This window comes from Fusarium falciforme, chromosome 4 (genome assembly GCF_026873545.1).
Source record: "Fusarium falciforme chromosome 4, complete sequence".
In the NCBI taxonomy this organism is placed as follows: Eukaryota; Fungi; Ascomycota; class Sordariomycetes; order Hypocreales; family Nectriaceae; genus Fusarium; species Fusarium falciforme.
The window spans coordinates 3,600,393-3,618,330 of NC_070547.1; the positions used below are offsets into that span (position 1 = coordinate 3,600,393).

A 17,938-nucleotide genomic window follows, 5' to 3' on the forward strand; every position below is an offset into this window, starting at 1 on the left:
ATCCACCTCCTTTTTCATCTGCCTGCTCTATCCTTTACTGGGCCTTTCCGCTCTCGGCCTTGAGGTTGCGCATAACCTTGCGTCTCTGGGTCATCATGTGAGTGTACAGGATGTAAGATCCTATTCGTAGTCAGCACCAAGACCCTGTCTTTCTCTTCAGCAATAGTATCCGTATCCACTCACCAGGAACATAGATGCCCAGGATAGTGTAGAGAGCCCACTTGTACGGGTCGCCCAGCTCGGCGGCAGGCTCGGTAGCCAGCCAGATGAGGGTGCACTCGCTAAAGATGCCGATGGGGTAGAGCACGAAGAAGGTGTTGTAGCGCAGCCAGGTCAGGGCCTTGGGCTGGAAGCCCGACAGCGTGAGGGCGAAGAAGGAGTAGCGGATGATCTCGGTGACGGACCAGGCGACTAGCATGGACGAGTAGAAGGGCGACTGGGCGAGGTAGGGGAAGACGTCGACGATGCACCAGACGAGGAGGAAGCGCGACGAGACCTGCATGAGGGTCGTGACGAGGGGAGCGCGAACGACGCCTGGAAAATATTAGCCTTGAGCTTTCGAGGTATAGATTAGGGGGGAATTACCGAGCAGAGAGTGCAGAACCTCCATGCCAGCCAGCGTCTGCGTCCACTTTGTAAACTCGCCAGCATACGGATACACAAACTCAGGTCCATGGAGGACAAACAGGGAGACGGTGCGGCCGAGGACCGTCGCCCACAGCACGGTCGAGATGAAGTTGTAGAGGACGAGGTAGGCCTTGTTGAGGAACGAGGCCTGCTTCTTGGGCCTCGCGGCGGGGGCGTCGGCGGCCATCTTGGGAGATTTTGATTGAGGCGGGAGAACGAGAATTGGAAACCGGGATCGTGAGGTTGAAGTCGGGAGTGCTGGGGATGAATGTTGAGAATGCCACCTTCAATTCAATGTCCAAGTTGCCTATTTGGGACTAGTGATTAGAGCTCCGGAGAGAAGTGGGTCTGACGGAACCTCGGTGACAAAGACGTAGCTTTAATTCAACAGATATTCTCCTGCAAGTGTCTGTGCCTGCTTATTACTTGGCGTAGATAGATATGAAACTCTCTTCCTGTTGTATATATCCATTTTTGTAAAGTCATCACGATACGGATATACAGTAAATAATACCTATACGGCCAAGCTGTGCGACCTGCCCATCAAGTCTTTCATGTTGTTACTGTTCGTTACCACACACAATGCCTTATGGTTTTCTTTTTCCGCAAAGTGCTCCATCTGTTCCTGATCGTCGAGTCCGTTTGTTGATTAGGAAACTTGTTCTGGAGGGCGGCGACACACTTGCTTCACTGATCATCGGGCCAATACTGATTGAGCTCATCCCCAGCAGCAGGTGACCATAAAGAGCCTGCTCCAAAACTGGCCATCATCCACATCATCTGGTCCATTATCAAAAGTGACCTAGTGATGGCTTCTCATTATGCTGAGTAAGATCCGCGGAGGATAGTTGGTGACTGAGCCAGTTGGCATAGTCCAACTCTGGAGAGCACAATCTCCAGATCGTCTTCTGGCACGGTTGTCGCTTTGACTTGAGGGCCTAGGACTTCCGGGTGTGTAGATGACAAGGCCTTGTACCGAGTATCGTCTGAGGGCCACTCAAATTGGCCTTCAGTTTCAAGTGCATGCAAATTCTAGCAATACCATTCACAAGAAACGTAGACCTCTTCCTGGAAATGATGGCAAGACGTGCAGGTGGCGTTGCTTAGGTGATATTGCTAGTACTTACCTGAGCTCCTTCCCCAGACGTCCCTATGAAGCAAGCTCGGTACGTATCGAGTTAAAGATGATATGAACTGAGGAGTGCTAGGAGGAAACCGAGGTGAAGATAATAATCCTCTTTCTCAACTTCAGGCAATGGGCAAGTTGTTAGGACCGTGAGGTGGACAGGCCCAAGAGTCTTGTCAGCCAACTGTTCATGATACAAAGGAAGTGGCTTTGACATTTGTCGAGTCCAGGTATATCGGCCTAAAGAGTCGAGGCTGTTACGACACCCCTGGAATTACTATCCTTCGACAGGCGCATATCGACCTTGAAGGAATGGTCCTCGACTCCAAGGTGCGATCCATCCGCGACCGTCTTACTCAAGACTGGTCAGCCGCCATCTACAACGGTCAGTCACCTTCTTCCACGTCTAATTGAAAATGCTAACTCTTATTCTAGGCATGTACTTCAGCCCTGAGCGTGAGCTTGTTGAGCATGCCATCAAGTTCTCACAGGGCCAAGTCGAGGGCAAGGTGAGCCTTGTCGCCTACAAGGGATGCGCGTACGTCGTTGGACGATCCAGCGAGACCTCCAACCTCTACTCTGCCGATGAGAGCAGCATGGACACTCTGGACATGAACTGGACCCCCCAAGACACGACAGGCTTCATTGCCATTCAGGCTATCCGCCTCGAGAAGTACGGTGCGAGGAAGATCAAGGACGGCGAGCCCCTTGTCCGCTAAGCGCATGACGGGCTTTAAGAGGTTGCGCCACATTGAGATAGACGGCGATAATTCGCAGGGCTCAATGCGCACTATGCGGTAGTTCATGCTCGCGGTTAGGAGAGAAACCCAAAACAAAATATGGATGCTATTCTCATTGCCTTGCCGTACCATTCGCAGTCATCGTACTCATCAATGGGGTAGAATAACTCGGTCGCCTGGTAAGACAGTACTCTTCCCTTGGAGCAATAGGTCGTAATTCCATCTGCCGGCAACACCGGCCACCGGACCAACCTCACTCGAGCGGTTATGGCCTCTCATCAACCTCCTTTTATTGCTGATGAGGCTTCCAGTAGAGCCTTCAACGCCCGTCGGTGATCCCCTCTGACTGGATCAGCTTTGCAATTGTGTCAGAGGGCTCGGCAGCCAACTCCCATGTCTCGCACTTGATGGGCTCTGTGAAGTCATCACGTTTTTATTCTCCTCATCGCTTCGATTTTCTAAATGCCCCCCCGCCAGTTCTGGATCATCTAAAGAGGTTCATCAGCTCCATTATGGAGTTCTCATGACACAACCAAGTCCCGGATACCTATATCACGATGTTGACTTTTATCCTCTAGCTGCCTACCCTCACAGCTATTGTTTGGCTGACAGAGCTTACTACTTCTCATCTCGTACTAGACCCTAACTTACCTACCAACGTACCTGGCGAGCTTCATCACGGTACCTTTCCGTAGGTAGGTAGGGACAATTAATTATTTGGCCTAAGCGGCGCCGAGGCTCACAAATATGTGCCTCGGCATGATCAAGCTGCATTGAGTAAATAGTAGATACTAACGATAACATATTCGTTATTTTAGGCTTTTCAGCCATCGGTTCTCGATCTTGAAAGAAAAAAAATAAAAAACAAAAAAAGCAAAACACCCTGTGGATGAGAAAGGAAACATGTACTAACAACGGCACTCTTAACCAAACATTGAAGTCCAAGGCAAAATACCTCTCTGCCTGGTCTCTATCGTGCAACAGATCCTCTACGCCAGCTCGTACACCACCTGGATCCCAGCCTCTCTCCAGTTAATAATGACGAGTAGGGACATGAAATAGGCACTTGCCGTTGCCGCAATGGGGCCGAACAATGCAGCACCGTCCAGGAAGGACTCGGCACCCTGGGAAAACCCCGCCGTAAAGTGAAAGGAGGCAAACACAACCGCTAAGATGTAGCTTCGATATATGTCAGCCTAATCGTCATTGATCTACGGGCTCATACTTGCATTGTCTTTCTGTGTTGGGGGTGATGGGGGATGTTAATGAGTTGCAACCAGACGTAGATGGAGAAGCATACGGCCCAGGCAACGTATACGCTGTCATAAGCATTAGCCAGATGGTCCAAGGACACTGGATCCAAGAATACTCACGCAATCCAGGCTGTCTGGGGAATATGGCTCGCTGTCCGTAGAGGCACCACTGCCATAGCCGTCATTGTCGATGTCATCCCTGAGGCGACTCGGAGCCCTCTTGACATGGTCCATGCCGAGTAGACAGCTGGAACAAGGCCAAAGGAGACGAGCGAGCCAGTGGTAAGCCTCCATTGGAGGTTTGCTGCTCGCCAAAAGTATTGCCGCTTCTCTCGATCTCGGGCGAGCGAGTCTCGACGCATCTCGTTGTCGTCCGAGGTGTACTTTAAGAGCACGCCCAAGCCTCCATCGGCGGTAGGTAGGGGGGTTTTCTAGTTGACCGAGATGTTAACAGTCTCGCCGCCTTCAAACTGATACAGCGGTGACAGGCACAGCGGCAGCTTGTAGCACAGAGGCGCATCATCACTCACGGAGTGGAAAAGAGAAGAGGGATCTAGATATGGCCCCTTCGTCACTTGCGCGATACTGAAGTCCGTTGATTCCGAATCATTGTGATGCGTTGGCATCCTGATGCTCGGGTTTGCGGCGAAAGAATAGCTATCATCAGTCAGAATAATCCCCTTTTAAACCGGTATGCGTGTACCCACTGTCCGTGGTTAGCTTCCATGAAGCCTTTCTCGACCGACTCTCACCTGTAGATGGAGGTGTAAAGACAAAGCCTACCAAGTTCGGCAGAAATATTCTAATGCTCACCATCCCATGGATCGTATATTTTGGACTGCGAGCCGTGTGGCAAATTTCAAGTCTGCCTCCTTTTGGTGAGATACGCCTGCCCAGAGTGTGTTTTCTGCAGTCGCCTTGCAGGAGGCTTCGCCAACAAGCTGACCTTTGCAGGTTGCCTTGTAGAGGAAGGATGGGTCGCGATCCGGTATTCCATTCTTCAGGGGTTTCCAATCACCCCCGTCAAAAGATAGAGTCTGCTCGTTCTCCTCCTCTAGATTTTTTGCTCTTTAATTTCCAGCTTTACTTTCCTCCGCAGATCCAGAGAATATTGCCTACGAAGCACTCCGAAACTTGGGCCAACGAAAGGTGAGAGCCATATCCCGAACGAGATGTCTTCTACAATACCGCTCCATCATATCAAAGCGTCTATTTAACCTAGTCATCAGCCAGCTTGCGAATGTATCATGCCTCTTCTGAACTGCCACATGTGGACCTGCCACAGATGCCATTATTGCCTCGATTGCAAAAATCGTCCTCCACTAGCCGTCAACGCCATGGTCAGAGACGGAAAATTGGAGTAACGGCCTCGGCCTCGGCCATAGTTGCGGCGGCGTTTGCTGCAGCGCTATCCTGCTTGGACATCTGCTCTGATGGAAGAAGGCACAGTTGGGTTCCGGTTCAAGTGGTGAGAACAAGCCCATGTTTAGGATATACGAATGCCTCATGCTAATATGTTACATTGAAGGACGTCCGCAACCTCGGGTGCCCCTCGACTGGCAACTCCAACACGGAGGCAACTCTTGTCGCCATCTGTCTCTACTGCGTCCCGACCGGCATCCTATATCATCTCCAGCACCAGAAGAGATACACCGACATCTTTCTCGTGTGCAGCATCATACTGGGGTTAGCATTTGGCTTCGCAACGGGCTTCGGTCCCCGGGAGATGCTCTTTCGCCTGCTCCCAGGATTGGCTCTCGGCGCCCTCGTCATGTCGTTCCTTGGTCCGGATGTCGAGAGAAAGGCCAGAGACTGTGCCAAAGCCAGCTCTCTAGAGCCCTCATGTTCCACATATGTTTCGACTTGTCATTAAAGCAAGTTCGGAGCACCGATCGTCCCAAGAGAACTATCAGGAATATGTGGCCTAGTTCCTAGCATAGATTTCTTGCCACGACGTGCTCAGGTGGGGTGAATTATTGGGCTTTTCCCTTGACTCGTCGTTTCTTGTCAACGTCAAACTTAAACCCCTTTTCAAGCAACAGTTATTCTTTTGTCGACAGCTTCCTATCCCACTTTCGTTTTGTTGTTCTATTCATACTCAGAAAAACTATTTCCCGAGTAACGTCTTGAACGTGCTCTCCTTCCTTGTCTTTGATATGCACTACCTAGTATAGACTCGCTGGATATAGTCGCAATACTCGCAAAAATTTGTCATTTTTGGTCCTTTACTGCAGTATCATGCTGGCAAGTAGAGTGTAATTACAGGGCCTGCAATATCCTTTGCAAAATGTGTGTCCAACCGCTACCGCTCAGATAACTCAGAAAGGTTTTACACTTCAAGTTTCCGAAGTGACATATGACAGAGGAGGGTAATGTTTAGAGAGGCACTCATATCTAGGGTGTATTCTTCTTGTATTCAAGTTGACTTGTACTACCATCTACTCATCCACCCCAAATCAAAACACAGTAGGTACCCAATGCAGCCGCGTCCTAGATGACCATTTAATAAGTCGCAGTGAGCCTCTGTACCAGATAATCACCGCTCTTGATTCCCTCATGCTTCTTATCCTGCTCAGTCGCAAAAGTACCAGGAAGAGCCTCAATGTAGCTCTCAAAGTTAGGGTTGCAAAAGTAACTAGGCCCCGTCAGCTTAGCTCACGGACTTGAATCTTGATACTTACGCAATGCTGTACCGTGGCGGGTAAGAGTCAGACTCCTTCCGCGGCGGCTCTACGACCCTGTGGATGGTGCTCTTAATAGTGTCATTGCTCCAGCGTGAGAGGAGATCGCCAGCGTTGACGACAACAGTTCCTTCAATGGGCGTGGCATCGACAAACTGCCCTGTTGGGCTCTTGACTTGAAGTCCGCCACGGTTGTCTTGGAAAAGCAGAGTGATGGAACCGTAGTCCTGGCCGTGTCAGTAATCTCGAGCCAACAGACATGTAAACACAACACTTACACTGTGCTCGCCAGCTCGCACAGTCAGCGGGTTCATCTTGAAAACATCAGCCTCCACAGCAGGATAGTGAAGCAGTCGTAGAGTGTTGTCGCCGACATCAGTAAACCCGTCAAAGAACGATTCGTCGAGACCCATGCCCACGGCAATGGCTCTCATCACCTCGACGTGGAGCCTCTTGCACTGGTGATAAAACTCGAGCATGTCACTGCGGAAACCGACAATGTCGCCCTCCTCTTGAGGCCACTGGTTCGGGTGTCCAGGCTCATCATCTCGTCCAATCTCGTAGCTCTCCTTGAGGTCGGGGGCTGCGTTGCGGATCTTGTCCACCTCGCGAATGTCCTTGAGCTGGGAGACCTTTTCGCGGCCGGGAGACGAGTATCCTCGGTTGGCTTCCGGTGTCGTCCAGTTCAGCTTCAGCTTCTTCTCGGTTGGCTGATTGAAGAATTTAGCGGATAGGGAATAGGCACGCTGCAGACTTTCAGCTGGCACATGGTGATTCTTGAGGTAGATGAAACCAGCAGTCTGGAAGCCATGGAGGATGGCCTTGGCTGTGTCTTTGCGTTCCGAGGGGGATCCTTTGAGGAAGAGAGAGAAGTCGATGAGCTGGACGAGTCAGCTGAATGATGACAATCCGTGTGCGGTGACACCTACGGGAATGGAGAGTCCCTCCTTGCTTACGGCGAGATCCGAAGTCATGATGAGATGGGCTAGTCGCTATAGATAGATAGAACGATAAGATTTGATATTGAAGATTAGATCTCAAACAATAGTTTAGATCTTTGTAAAAATACAAAAATACAGGAACCAGATCGATCTTCGCCGGGAGCAGAAGTGCCACCCTTTTCAACGCCAACCAGCAGCCATCAGAGGGCCAGACCACGAGGGACAAAGCCTCACATAACAAGAACATCCAATAACCACACTACGATCGCAGCAGGAGAAAGTGTCGCATGCGGTACAACGCCCGTACCTCGGGTGCCGCCGACTGATAAGCGTTTTGGGGTGAGTGATAGGACCAGGAGTCATGATAACCTTTGAGGGGGATGCGGGGGTGGCTTTTTGCCGGATACGTCGAGTACAGTATGGATCACAATACCACCTGCCTACCTAGAGGGATCGGCCAGTGCTACTCAATGCTTGGATTCATTTGATATCTACTACGTAGTATGCCGTTGCATATGCCGTTGCATGAGGGTCTTTGTGTGCATTGCAGATGAGGGGATAATGCATTGTGAGACATAAGGCACTGATAACGTTCCTTCGGCCTCCTCCGCCACCTCAGAGATAAAGCTCGACATACATCATACATCACAGACCATACACAGCAATTATACTGCCTGTCCTATTCATTCAACGCCATGTCGTCCTCTATCCGTGTGGTGGACATCCACACGCACATGTACCCTCCCTCTTACATCCGCATCCTCGAATCCCGCTCCTCTATCCCCCTGGTCCGCAAGTTCCCCCAAGCGCCAGACCCCAGACTCATCCTCCTAGAGGCAGAGGTAGCGGCGCTTGAGGAAGCCACAAACAACGTCGAAGCCAAGCCTCCAGGTCGGCCTCTCACGTCGCACTATGCATCTCTTGCGCAAAAGATCCATTTCATGGACACTCACAAGATTGACATCTCTGTCATCTCCCTCGCCAATCCGTGGCTGGACTTTTTACATCCCGATGAGGCGGGTGCCATAGCAGAGTCGGTCAATGAGGAATTCTCGAGCATGTGCGGTCAGCACCAAGGAAGGCTATTCTTCTTTGGCACTCTCCCCTTGTCGGCGTCACTTGAGACGGTGCTGGCTTCGATGGAACATCTCAGACAACTCAAGTATTGCCGCGGAGTCATCCTGGGCACATCTGGACTTGGGAAGGGACTAGACGATCCTGCTCTCCTGCCTGTCTTTGAAGCGCTCGCCCGAAACAATTTGACCATCTTCCTTCACCCGCACTACGGTCTCCCAAACTACGTCTGGGGTCCTCGAAGCGCCGAGTATGGTCACGTTCTTCCTCTGGCACTCGGCTTCCCTATGGAAACCACCATCGCCGTGACGAGAATGTACCTAGCGGGCGTCTTTGACAAGGTCCCGGAACTACGCATGATCCTCGCTCACAGTGGTGGAACCCTCCCCTTCCTCGCTGGAAGAATCGAGAGCTGCATCATGCACGACGGCCAGCTCGTCCGCGAAGGCAAAGTGACCAAGGATCGTCGAACAGTCTGGCAGGTCCTCAAGGAGCAGGTCTACCTTGATGCCGTCATCTACTCAAAAGTTGGACTCAGTGCTGCCATCCAAGCCAGCGGAGCGGATAGACTAATGTTTGGCACCGACCACCCCTTCTTCCCGCCTCTGGAAAGTGATGAGCAGGGCGAGTGGGAGAGCGTCGGCTTGAATGCCGAGGCTGCTGCCCAGGCGGTTGGGCAGGACACGGAGGACTACAAGGCCATCATGGGGATGAATGCCATCAAGATCTTGCGGCTCGACCAAGAGTCATGATTCTAGAAAAACTCAGCATTAGCCTAAAGATACCAAACGCCGCCCAGGTGTATTGAGAGTGCTACCGATCAAACTCCGTATCCCATTTTCGTCCAGCATTCCAAGTCATGAAACGGATGCCTGTTCAGCAAACTTGACTTCGGCTTGGTGTATCCTCATCTTTGCTTCGAGCAGAGCCTTCTCTGCTTCGTCGTATTCCTTGGTCGTCACGTTTCCCTTTTGTAGGTTCCTGACTGCTTGAACGGCGCGCAGCTTGTCACAGATGAGTTCCCAGTAGAGTCTTCGTTCTGTTCCAAAGTCCATCGAAAAGTCTCCCGGCACGTTCATGACGCCGTTGAGTGGCTCAGACGTCTTTGTCCCGTCGGCAGCCTCAGCCGCCTTTCGCGACTTGCGCAGAAACTTTTCTCTCGCCTCGTCCTGTTTCTTCTTTTCCTTCTTTTCCTTGAGGCGTCGTCGCGCTTCAGCAAGATCCTCTATCTCTTGCGCAGCATCAGCTTGTCGCTTCTCCTCCTCCTCGCGCATGCGCCGCTGCTCAAGTAGTCGTGCTCTCTCCTTCTCGATCTCCTCCTTCTCGCGCTGCTCCTTTTCGTCGCGTTGGCGCTTCCAGGCGTTCTCGCGCGCCTCGAGGTCGTCGACAAAGTGTTTGCGCTGCTTGTCCATGGCCTCGCGCTCCTGCTTCCGCAGCAGCGCAGCCTTGATGGCGCCATCGTAGGCCGCGCGGGCAGCAGGATCGGAGAGGACATCGCGGGCGCGCTCAAATAGCTGCCACTTCTCGGCATCGAAGTTGTCGCCAGCCTTGTCGGGATGGTACTTTAGTGATCGCTTTCGCCACGCGCGGTGGATGTCTTCCTTTGGGGTGAGGGCGTCGACGCCCAAGAGGTCGTAGATGTCGACATCTTTCGAGGCGTACTCCTGCGCATATTGCAGTAGATCCGCTGCTTTGGAGTCGGACATTTTTTGGATCGTGGGTTTGTGCAAGGTTAAGGAAGAGAGAAGTCAAAGGCAGTGACGTTAAAACTGAAGTTCGCCGTCGCATCGCGAAAGCACGTGATCCACCCAGCCAAGAGGTGCCTCACCTTGATTAAGAGCACACAATTGCTTTCTTCCATTCAAATTTCTTTGAAATCAGAAAGTTCCACTGTATTATCATCAAATTCGAATGGTATATTAACTCATTATTAGAGAAACGAGCTCAAGACACTTGCAGCTACTCAAGTCTAAGCAGCCTATACCCAAACGCCAACTTATATGCCACACCATCAGCTTCAACCCTCCTTTGTATCCGAGAAATGGAACACATTCGGTGAACCGGCTGAAAGTCTCAGAAGATGCCGCTCATACGGACCCAGTGGCTCCTCAACCATGATCCGTTGCCTCTTGTCACTTGGCGCATTGCTCTCGCTACCCACATACTCCCAAACCCATCGACCTTTACTCCAGCCATTGGGGTCTCCCATGTCGTCTTCTTCACCCTTCGGGTCCCAGCCGGGGTGAAATGGCACAGGATCTTGGTATTTCTCCTGTGTACGCTTCACCTTCCAGCTCTTGAGCAGCGACGGGCAGTCCCAGACGGTCTTGTCATTCAGCCCAAGACCCTGACACGCCAGACGGATGCGAACCGTGCTGTGGATGCGCTCGTTGGTGTCCTGGAGGAACCTAGCCTCGTCGAGCTTGGTCTTGGGGTCAGTCGGCCTGTACAGACCCGGCGTTCGGATCGTCTGGCCCGAGAGCTTGTACAGGAGGCTGGAGGGCTTGTTGATGGAGCCCAGACCCCAGGGCCTGAAGGGGTGGTTGTTGTCAAAGATGGGACTGATTGCCCACTTGTCTGGGACGCCCTTCTTCTTCTTCGGCTTGGTCTTTTGGGCTTTGGCGTGAGATGCCTTGTAGAAGTCGGCGGTTTGCTGGAAGCAACGCTCCAGGGACGGCAAGTCAAACTCAACACCGACTGAAGCTAGTTGATCCATCATCCCTGGCACAAGTCAGTGCTGTTCGAGTCAACTCAATGGTGTAATAGGCAACTTACATGCAAGAGTACAGTTAGCAATGCCCTGGTCCTCCCATCCACCGCCACAGTTGGCATGGTTACCGGGAAACCAGACCTGCCTCAGATCCGTCGTGAGTCTGTTCTCGGGGCGCCTCTCCCAGACAGCCGGGCTGAATGGTGGACGCGTTTCATCCAGAGCCAGTGCCTGGAAAGCATGCTCGATTTTATCCGACAAGTTCGTGTCGTGCCACTTGTACGTGCTCAGACGGTCAGCCTATATCTTCCAGGTAACGAAAAGGTGAGACTTATTCGTCATTGTCGGGGCGGATCCCGAGCTTGTCCAGCCAGGCAACACGGGGGATTCCAAGACTGCCCACGGTATCCCACACACAGACGGCCTTGATCTTGATCAGATCGCCCTGTCCGTTGTCATGCCTCACACGAGTGTAACCCAGCTTCTCCAGCTGGGCTCGATACACCGTGGCAGCATCCTTTCCCTTGGGCTTGTTGGGGAAGGGGATGTTTGGGAATGGATCCTCGTAGTCATCGTCCATCCAGTGCTGCATATCCTTGAAGATGGGATAAAAGTGCTCGACTCCTTCACGGGTCAGGAGACCAAGGGCGCCAACCATGCCGGCCACCGAACGCACCGTGAAGGCACCTCGTGAGTAACCAACCAGGATGATCTCATCTCCGTCAGTGTAGTTGGCACATAGGTAAGAGTACGTCTCCCTCATGCGCTACAGGGTCGAGTCAGTCTATGCTTCATCCTGAAACCGCAATGCTCACCTCTGACAGACCCAGGCCAAACGCTCCTCCCGTGATGCTGTCAAGCATGTTGCTGCCCGTGCCGACGCCAGACTCATAGTTGATGATCTGGAGCTTCCCGTCGCTGCACCTCCGCTTGAAGCAGCGAGATATGCGTGTGACGTTGGAAGGCACCTGGAGGGTTCCCTCTCCTGTCAGCAGCCCAGGCTCCTCGTAGCCATTGTCGCTGTCCATCCAGGTGCCATCGCAACAGGCGATCAACCGCTTGGTCGTCGCAGGGGTACCGTTCGAAGCCATCGTTGAGCGCTCAGCAGAATCTGCACTTCAGCCAAGACCTTGAAGAACGAATCAATGCGGGTCGCAGAAGCCGGGCATCAAGAGTTATATAGGGACGCGACAGCAAGCATTGACACGCAGCATTCGCAAAATGCTACAAGAATCGACAAAATAAGCGGCACAGCCAAGAGTCGCTTCCCCTGGTCTCAGAACCCCCCAGGGCTGAAGGCTCGCGAGATTACACCAAAGGAGCAGGGCCTCGCTTTTGCCAAGCCGGGCAATGCTGCACGGTAAGCGGCCATTCTTACAGCCCAATTCCTTTTCAGTCAATGGGCTTAAAATGAGGAGACAGCAATTGCAGAAGCTTAGAAACCCTATGGACGAACTTGCGAATCAAAGTTCCTCTGGTTCCCTGTCAAATGGTCGATCCACTCCAAGCTGGAGCCACTTGAATATCCTCCCCTGGTCAGCATCTCCTATTCTGTCTGCTTAGTGGCTGGGGTCTTGGAACTATCACGCTGCATGTCTCTCAATCGCGAGCTGATGTCGATCGCCGACGGCTGCGGCCTGGTTCCTTGCTGCTGTTGGTAAGCCTTCATCACAAGAACCTCACATGGCCTCGGGGCAATTGCTCGAAACGAGAACTGCCATAGCCACAATTATGTGAGAAGCATGCCATTGCTGATACTGTAAGTGTTCCCCGTGTCGCCTCGTATGGAAGGTTAAGGATATGGGGAACGGGACGGCACGATCGGCGCGCGCCATGTCTCACAACTTGCTTCTCCCTCACCGACTTGACCGTCAAAATAGAGGCGCCAGGGACATGTACTGACCCAATGCGGTTCTTGCCATTCAGCCCTGACCTCTTGTGCACCCAATGTCTCTTACTGCGGTCTGTCCGAAGGTGGACAGGCACAGCTTACTACTGGCGGCCTTGTAGGGTTCAAGAACCTCATAATCGATGCGGCTCTTTTTCCAGGTACAGCATGAGGAACTGGTCATTGAGTGAGATTAAAACATCACAGCCTCATTGAGACGATCACGAGAACATGCCAGTACCAGAGTCGAGGTATCTTCCGTCTGTCTAGTATGTGCCGTCTATTGATACACTTGTTTTACAGTATCTTGCTTCAGTGCTACTGAGCACCCTGCTTCAACGTTTCTAAGCATCTGTCCTCGTCCTCAGTGCTACTGATCTTTTCGTCTCAGTGCTGCTGAGCATCCAATCCCTTCCGCAGCCAGTCCGGCACAAAAGCCTTGACCTTGACGCCGGTTCGACTGCCCTCATCTCCCCATTCGAGTACAAACTCATCTTCGGGGTTGAAGGCCGCCGACGCCGTCTCCCCAGGAAGAACCACATCCGTCATGATCTCGAGCCTGCACAGCCCAAGCCCGACGTTGCCCACTCCCTTGAGCCACTTGCCCGCGCTGCGCCCACGCTTCTCAAACCTCCCGATGCTCGTGTCCCGGGGAATCATGTCTGCCGTTGCGCTCTCGAGGGCCAGCGCCGCTCCTTCAGCGTGGTACTGCAGCTCGGTTGGTGCCGCGTGCTCCTTCTCGTAGATTACGCACGGCAGAATGCGCTTGCGGACGACACCGCGGTGCTTGGTTCGGATAGTGAGCTCCTGACCAACGTAGCAACCCTTGCGGAAGTCGATCCCGTTCATGACATCCATATTGGTCTCCTGCGGGAGTGCGTGCTCCCTCGAAATCTCATCCTGACCCTCCGGAACGCCGTGTAGATATCGTCGAATCGTGTACGCATCTTCCGTACTCCGCTCGAGATCGATCTCGGGCGCATTCTGATCTAGCCTCACAAATCGGCACCCCAGACCAGGTGCCCTCGGATCCTGGAGGGTCAGCTTTGTGTGGTTGACAATGGAGTCCCAATTGGTCCCCTTCGAATCATCCCAGGCGTGCCACACGCTCGCTTCATCCTCGCCCAGCAAACGAACTGCCAGCTTCGCTCTGAGCTTGTAACGCTTGATGTGCTTCGCCAGCATTTTTGCCTGATCCGCATCAACCTCGATCAGAAACCCGGGCTCCTCGGCCGAGGCACCGTGGTTGGGATACACAAAGACATCGTAGAGCACTCTGCCAGTTGCAGTCAGAAACGCAGTGTAAAACCCATCCCTCCTTGGCTCTCCATCCGCATCAGAGACGTTGGCAGTCACAATTCCCTGTAGAAACTTGGCAGCGTCAGGCCCGGCAATGGAGATGAGTCTCCTCGACGTCAAGGGCGTGAGTCCCGAGGCAGGCGGCGGGGGAGGAGACAGCGATGTCGCGAATTGGCGGCGTTGCAGCTGCCGGCAGCTGCGGCAGACGAGGCCCGACAAGGCATCGTGAGCTAGGGCTCGCCTCGGGAGATGTCGCATCGTTGGAAGAAAAAGTGCGTGGTTTTTTTCAGTTAAAGGTTGACCCCGAAGACGGCCTCTCGGCATGGAGATTTGCGAAATCTTCCATGATGACGTACCGAAATCGAAAAGCAGGTGGCCCGTGCGTCCCGGGAAGCGAATTTCAAGGGTTCGGCCTTCACGGGCAATTCGGACTTAAAACTACCGTCCTCCACACTTGCTAAACACCGAGAAGCCGTGTGGAGGGGAGGACGGACATGATGGAGGGGGTGAGATTCAACAACGTTTGAGGGATCTACGTTTAGTCAGGTTTGGTCTGCGGCTTTAGCGGAACAGTCATTGTTGCTCACAAATTGTTCTCGGCCGACCACGTCGTATCAACCACTTACGGATACAACGGAAGAGTCGGAGACAAAAAGACCTCTTGCACCATCAATATGATATAGCGTCAGCAACAAGTGTCTAAGCAATTGTCTAAGCAATTTGCAATAAGACTTCTCAAGCGCTCAAGATAACATCAGCACTCTGCTGCATTTGGCCAAGTGATAACATTCCCCATCGTGGCCGGCTCTGATCTGATAACGAGCACGACGGGGTCATCTAGCTAATTGGCCCCCTTGCACCCGCAATCTCTGATAAGACTGAGACCCCAGGTCAGCAGCTTACCCCAGTGTCGGAGCCCCTGGGCGTGTGCAACGGTCATCAGGTCAGCAGACACCTCGGCATGGGCTCTCAGAATTGTTGACAAAACGGGCACCTTTATCGGCATCGCGGTCAAGGACGAAACCGGCCTTCTCTTGTTGCTGCACCTCGGCGAGTCGGGGCTCCGCTCCTCGGTCAACCACGTTTCCCCCCTTCCCCAGACTTGTTCTCATTCCCCGCGCGAGTAAGCCCCGGTCAGCCAATGAGATTGCGCAGCGGCGCCCTTTGTGCCGTCTGGTGTCCGATATCCGGCCCGGCTGCGTTCGGGAGGGAGAGCGGAAGAAAGTGGATCTTTTCGAGGTCCTGTGACCGACCAAGGCCGGCCGATACGACGCCGTGCTCTCACCCCAGTGAAAAAAAAAACTCCAGCCAGGTCCGTATCGGACCTTGTGTCGATTTCGCCGATTGTGGATCTTGTTTCGTCTTTCGCCTCCAAAGCTTGCGCAAGACATGTACGTGATATCATCAGGGACACGCAATGGTGAAGCCCCCCTGAAGAAGCACGCTGCGAACCGCCCGAGAAAAAAAATACGGCATCGCCATATGGCGTGCTTGCGTGCGTGTTGGTGACGAATCCAGCACATGCGATTGTTGCATGGTCTTTCGTGTGTGCTACACGTATGCGTACCGTATGCGATTGCGATAACGAGGGGCTAGCTACAGTATGCGCCGTAGGGCCTGCGGAGGTGCTATTCCACCCCCTGGTTCTTTTATCAATCTCATGATACAGATCAGCTGGCCAGAACCCCAGCTCTCCCGAAGGATCTACCATTAGTTCAGGGCACCCGAACGCGAGAGCTCCGGTGTCGTCGCTGCAGGTTCGAGACCTTTTCTCTCCTATGGACTTCCTCTGTTGGAAGGCGTCGTGTTTCGCTTTCGTGGTTGAAAGCCTAGATGTTTCCCCCCTCGCTTAAGCACACGGCAGCTGTTTCTCCTCAGACCACCAGACGCCAGGCTCTCCTCGATCCACGTGTGCCGGGCTCTCAATCAAAGACAGTGTCTAACGAGAAGGCTTTCGGCTTTGGCTTGTGCCGTCCAGCCAGCCCGTTCGGCCTCGAGCCCCGAAGCGGTCAGTCAGCTCAGCTTGGCTGGGCGCGCCATGTGCCCTTACATGGGGGATTGGTATGTGCCTGAGATCCATGGGGCCTGGGCCTCATGGAAACAGGCCAGCCAAGATGGCGAGCTGGGAACCTATTAGTGGATAGCGAGACAGTGCCCGGGAAACGTGTTTGTGATAGTTCAAGGAGAAAAAAGCAAGGAAGAAAATTTTATCTCCTCCCGGCTGGTCCAGTCATGAACGTTGGGCATCCAGTCTCTGCCCTGGAATCCGTCTTTCAACAAGGTCAATGGATCAAGGTGAGCCCCAAGCGTTGACATCTGGTCCCATCAGGGTGGAAAGTTGAACCTGAAGCGGAGCCGACGACCCGCGATGTGAAAATTTGTACATGGCCCATCCTGGTGTTTTTTTTTTTTCTTTCCTTGATCTTTGTCATGTTCTTTCTCAGCCTTTTTGTGAGACCCAGTTGTAGCACAAACTCGGTGGGCCTCAGATCCTCGTCCGTGGGGCTCACCTTGATGCGGCGCATGTCTCGTGGGGGAAAAGAAAAATACTAGCGGCAAGATCGTAACAAAATCGGTCAAAGAGTAAAAAAAAAAAAATCCACAGAAGGCGCTTCGGCCAAGTCTTTCTTGATGAGACGAGAGAAGAGGTCGGGCTTCTCTCGGCGGACTGCCCGATCATTTCGCACCTAATGAAAGGGGTCTCCTGGTGGCCTGTAATTCTATCGCCTCTTTCTCGCTTGTTCCAGGTCCTCCTGTCATGTCGTGTCGCGTTTGCGGCCCTGTCTCTGCGCCCTGGCGTTGACCGCCCGTCGGGCTTGTCGTAGGCTCCGACATGCGCCCCCAATCCATGTCATGTTCATTCTGAGCCCTTTGCAGTCCGTGTCGTGTGTGTCGTGTCTCTCGCTGACAACAACGCCCTTGTTGGGGAGAAAATGTCTCCGCTGACCAAACACAAACACCCTGACCGTTAAGAATGCCCCAATGTGAATGGCTTTGGACCCTTGATTGGGCATTGCCGGGTGGATCGGTCAAAGTTCCTTTGATGGCCGGCACAAGCTGATGAATCATTCACGATTCACCGAGAGCCACCGGATCGAAAGGAAAGGAAAGGACGATGCGAAAATGGGGCGTGTATATTCGCTCTCGCAGAGTCGGAGTATCGGGGAGTCCGTGTAGCACGCCGAGAGCCTTGGCCCTTTGCCCCATGCATGGGATGCCGAGTAACGCGCCCCCCTTCGCCCTCTTCAGTTAGACCCGTGTCGGCCCATGATTCATACCGATCCCCCGATATCGCGAAATTCTGGCCGCTGATAAGGATATCGGTCGGAGGATGGCGTCAACGCCCGCTGCGATGAGAGATAGCCGGCTGACCGACCGAGACAAGAGGCGGCCGGCCGATCACGATAGGGAAGCGAACGATTTTGCAATGCGAGAGTGAGTGAGTAAATGTTTTGAATGTTTTTCAATTGTTTTCGGGCTCCTGCTATCAGGAGCCTCTTTCTGTTTTTGGTGAGCTATCTACCTTTGCATCTGGGGGGATCCTCAAAAGGGCTGCCACTCAAACCAGTATGTCCAAAACCAGTGGCTCCTCTTGGGAG

At 53.0% G+C, this 17,938-nt stretch overlaps 6 protein-coding genes and 1 pseudogene across 7 annotated transcripts, besides 1 other annotated feature; 2 read left to right on the forward strand and 5 right to left on the reverse strand.

Annotated features, from left to right (window-relative positions):
- Nucleotides 1-34: 34 nt before the first annotated feature.
- On the reverse strand, nucleotides 35-814 carry NCS54_00581900 (Very-long-chain (3R)-3-hydroxyacyl-CoA dehydratase; the record flags this gene model as incomplete). Its single annotated transcript, XM_053151305.1, has 3 exons — nucleotides 35-120; nucleotides 184-534; nucleotides 586-814. 3 exons carry the CDS (start codon nucleotides 812-814, stop codon nucleotides 35-37), a joined length of 666 nt encoding a protein of 221 aa, XP_053007280.1.
- A 1,119-nt stretch (nucleotides 815-1,933) lies between these two features.
- NCS54_00582000 lies at nucleotides 1,934-2,472 on the forward strand (annotated as a pseudogene). Its single transcript has 2 exons — nucleotides 1,934-2,138; nucleotides 2,189-2,472.
- Nucleotides 1,934-2,472: a sequence feature.
- Nucleotides 2,473-6,248: 3,776 nt separating this feature from the next.
- On the reverse strand, nucleotides 6,249-7,401 carry NCS54_00582100 (Fe2OG dioxygenase domain-containing protein; the record flags this gene model as incomplete). Its single annotated transcript, XM_053151306.1, has 4 exons — nucleotides 6,249-6,381; nucleotides 6,428-6,654; nucleotides 6,706-7,308; nucleotides 7,357-7,401. The coding sequence occupies 4 exons, from the start codon at nucleotides 7,399-7,401 to the stop codon at nucleotides 6,249-6,251; spliced, it is 1,008 nt and encodes a 335-aa protein (XP_053007281.1).
- A 662-nt stretch (nucleotides 7,402-8,063) lies between these two features.
- NCS54_00582200 (Amidohydro-rel domain-containing protein) lies at nucleotides 8,064-9,194 on the forward strand (the record flags this gene model as incomplete). Its single annotated transcript, XM_053151307.1, has 1 exon — nucleotides 8,064-9,194. The coding sequence occupies one exon, from the start codon at nucleotides 8,064-8,066 to the stop codon at nucleotides 9,192-9,194; it is 1,131 nt and encodes a 376-aa protein (XP_053007282.1).
- A 105-nt stretch (nucleotides 9,195-9,299) lies between these two features.
- NCS54_00582300 (J domain-containing protein) lies at nucleotides 9,300-10,168 on the reverse strand (the record flags this gene model as incomplete). Its single annotated transcript, XM_053151308.1, has 1 exon — nucleotides 9,300-10,168. The coding sequence occupies exon 1, from the start codon at nucleotides 10,146-10,148 to the stop codon at nucleotides 9,300-9,302; it is 849 nt and encodes a 282-aa protein (XP_053007283.1). The 5' UTR covers nucleotides 10,149-10,168.
- Nucleotides 10,169-10,459: 291 nt separating this feature from the next.
- Nucleotides 10,460-12,243, reverse strand: NCS54_00582400 (DUF2235 domain-containing protein; the record flags this gene model as incomplete). Its single annotated transcript, XM_053151309.1, has 4 exons — nucleotides 10,460-11,163; nucleotides 11,218-11,435; nucleotides 11,488-11,918; nucleotides 11,968-12,243. 4 exons carry the CDS (start codon nucleotides 12,241-12,243, stop codon nucleotides 10,460-10,462), a joined length of 1,629 nt encoding a protein of 542 aa, XP_053007284.1.
- Nucleotides 12,244-13,427: 1,184 nt separating this feature from the next.
- NCS54_00582500 (GCV-T domain-containing protein) lies at nucleotides 13,428-14,720 on the reverse strand (the record flags this gene model as incomplete). The annotated part of the gene is made up of 1 exon (XM_053151310.1): nucleotides 13,428-14,720. Exon 1 carries the CDS (start codon nucleotides 14,661-14,663, stop codon nucleotides 13,428-13,430), a length of 1,236 nt encoding a protein of 411 aa, XP_053007285.1. The 5' UTR covers nucleotides 14,664-14,720.
- Nucleotides 14,721-17,938: the final 3,218 nt, after the last annotated feature.